The 2,833-nt window shown below is 52.7% G+C and overlaps 1 protein-coding gene across 2 annotated transcripts in view; it reads right to left on the reverse strand.

Annotated features, from left to right (window-relative positions):
- The window catches only part of HPN (hepsin), a 26,556-nt gene that overhangs the window by 17,130 nt on the left and 6,593 nt on the right, over positions 1-2,833 (reverse strand). For both annotated transcript variants that reach the window (XM_011982287.1, XM_011982286.1), the window contains exons 3-4: positions 400-501; positions 275-316 (exon numbers count right to left, since the gene is read on the reverse strand). In XM_011982287.1, the coding sequence (XP_011837677.1) occupies positions 275-316; positions 400-501 (144 nt within the window). The remainder of the gene's footprint in view (positions 1-274; positions 317-399; positions 502-2,833) is intronic.

Here is a 2,833-nt window from a genome sequence, read left to right on the forward strand (position 1 = left end):
AAAAAAAAAAAAAAACGTGGTTTTCCAACTCACTAATTTAATTTTATGAGGCACTCATGAGTAATACACTGGTGTCTGAAAAAGTCTGGGTTAGACATGTGGGGTGCTTAGAATAGTGCCTGGTACATAGCAGGCACTCGATACAAATGCACTATTATGATTCGCATTTCTGCATGCATTTGTACATTTATTCAACAAATACGATTGTTGAGCTCCCGCCAGATACAGGTGTCCTCCGGGGCTCCCCCAGAGGGTCCCAGCCTGCTCCACTCACCTGGGTAGAGCGGCTCCTGGTCACTCCTGAGGAGAACAGCCACTGCAGAGAAGGGAGGGGTGAGGGCAGGCAGGCTGGAGGCTGCAGGGGCCAGGGGAGGTCAGAAGCACAGGAACCGCTCTCACCAATGGCCCAGGATGCCGCCCCGATGGCTGTCAGAAGTAGCAGGGTCCCTGCAGTGAGAGCTGCCACCTTGGGTCCGGAGCAGCATGGCACAGTCCGGCCACCTGCAACAGACACCATGCTGGGGCCACAGCCAGGCCTGTCCTCATTGCGGCAGGGTCTGGGCATGAGGCCAGCTCTGCCCTGCCCCCAGGGCTAACTTACTATGCCCAAGCTTGCCCTCCCTGGGCCCAGTTTCCCGAGGCCGGCAGTTGACAGGGCTGTCCCTCCCCTGCCACGTGAACAACCAGGTGCCCAGCTCCCCCAGGGTTCCAGCTGGGAGGCAGGCATGGCCGGGCCACCTGCCACTGTCTCTGCCTCCGCCCTGCGCTTACTGGCACTTAGGGAATGTCTCCTCCCCAGTGACACTGTGCTTTTGTATTTCTGTCTTTACTTTGGGTCGTCTCTTCTTGGGACTGTGACTCCCAACCTTTGCCCTCTTGGTAGCTCTCTTTCCTGCCGCTGGCATTTCCTTGCTGCCTCAGTTGTTTCTGCTGTTCTAGATACTTTGCCCCTAGATACTCCCTAAATCAGACCTCTCTCACAGTACCCAGTTGCAAGATCAAATTTGCCCCTCCACTTGAAAATCTGCCAGCCTCATTTGATTTTATGTATCTATTTTTTACAGATGTGGTCTTGCTATGTTGTCCAGGCTGGTCTCAAACTCCTGTGCCGAAGCGATCTTCCTTCCTCAGCCTCCCAAAGTGCTGAGATTACAGGAGTGAGCCACTGCACCTGGCCAGCCCCATTTAAAAATATTGACCCAACCCCTTCCTAGCTGGGATGCAAGGCAGGTGCCATCCTATCTTTGAGCCTCAACTTTCTTATCTATTAAATGGGCATCCACTGAGCACCTACTTGTAAAAATAATAATTTAAAGTTATTTTCAAGAAGAAGAATAATAGCCCAAATTGTATAGATGCCTCCTAGGTGCTAAGCACTGCTCTAAATACATCAGCTCATTTAGTCCTTATTTCAATCCCACAGCTATGATTCCTGTCTTTCAGATAGCTCAGAGAAGGGGGGTCACGTGCCCACAGTGACAGCCTGGAAGAGGCAGAACAGCATCCTGAACCCTGAGCAGGTTTGACGCCAGGTCCCCTGTGTACAGCCACGAAGCCCTCCAGTCTGTCACTGTGCAGAAGTGCCTGGCACATAGCAAGTGCTTTATAAATGCTTTATAAATCATTAGAGCTGTGTGGGCCTGAGTGACTCCCCTCCCCTCGCTGAGCCTCAGCCTCAGTTTTTTCTTTTCTTTTTTTCTTTTTCTTTCTTTTTTTTTTTTTTTTTTTTTTGAGACAGCGTGTCACTGTGCTGCACAGGCTGGAGTGCAGTGGCACGATCATAGCACACTGCAGTCTCAAGCTCTCGGGCTCAGGTAATTCTCCCACCTGTCAGTCTCCTGAGTAGCTGGGATTATAGGCGCACACCACCACATCCGGCTAATTATTGTATTTTTTGTAGAGACGGGGTTTGCCATGTTGGCCAGGCTGGTCATGAACTCCTAGACTCAAGCTATCTGCTTGCCTCAGCCTCCCAAACAAAGTGTTGAGATTGCAGGTGTGAGCCACCACGCCTGACCCTCAGTTTTTTCATCAGCCTAATGGAGCTTTATTTGTTTACCATCCTACTGAGCATCCGCTGTGTGCCTGGCACCTTTCTAGGTTCCGGGAACATAACCCAGAGAAGACAGATAAGGTTACGCCTCTCAGGGGTTCACATTCTCATGCGTGTGGGTGGGGAGTGGGAGACATTAACAAGGAAACAAGTAAATGAACCCGATAATTTCCAGATTGTGGCAGAGGCTGTGAGGAAAACCGTGCAGGCTGGGGGCAGCAAATGGGCTGCTGCAGGGGGATCAGGGATCAGAGGGCCTCCCCTAGAAGAGACTTCTGAGCTAAGCTCTGAAAGGTGAGGTGCCAGCCATGCACAGACCGCAAGGAAGGGCACTGTGGGCAGAGGGAACAGCACAGGCAAAGGCCTTGAGGCAAGAATAAGCAGGCTCTGTTATGTCAGAGGCTGGAGAGGCCATCGAGACGACCAGATGGCTGGAGCTTGGGGAAGGTAGTGGGAACCAAGGCTGGGGCCAGCTGGGGAGGCCTGGTGGCACAGGAAAAGGGATTTTATTCCCAGCGCAAAGAGGTCCTGGAGATTAAAAGCCAACCGCTTCACTAGGGATTATAAGAGGACCAAAGAGTAAAGGCTGCTGAAAGCCTTCAGCTGGGCCTGGCTTGGGCTCCACTGCCCTTGGCAGCCGCAAAGCACCCCCGGGGCAGCAGAAGCTCCCAGCTCTCCCATCTGCGCCCATGGTGGTGTGGCTGGTGAGCACGGCACCAGGCCAGCGCCCAGAACAGAGCAGGGAGTGGTATAGGACCTTCCCGGGGTGGACATTATCTG

Source organism: Mandrillus leucophaeus, unplaced genomic scaffold (assembly GCF_000951045.1).
Source record: "Mandrillus leucophaeus isolate KB7577 unplaced genomic scaffold, Mleu.le_1.0 Scaffold238, whole genome shotgun sequence".
NCBI lineage: Eukaryota > Metazoa > Chordata > Mammalia > Primates > Cercopithecidae > Mandrillus > Mandrillus leucophaeus.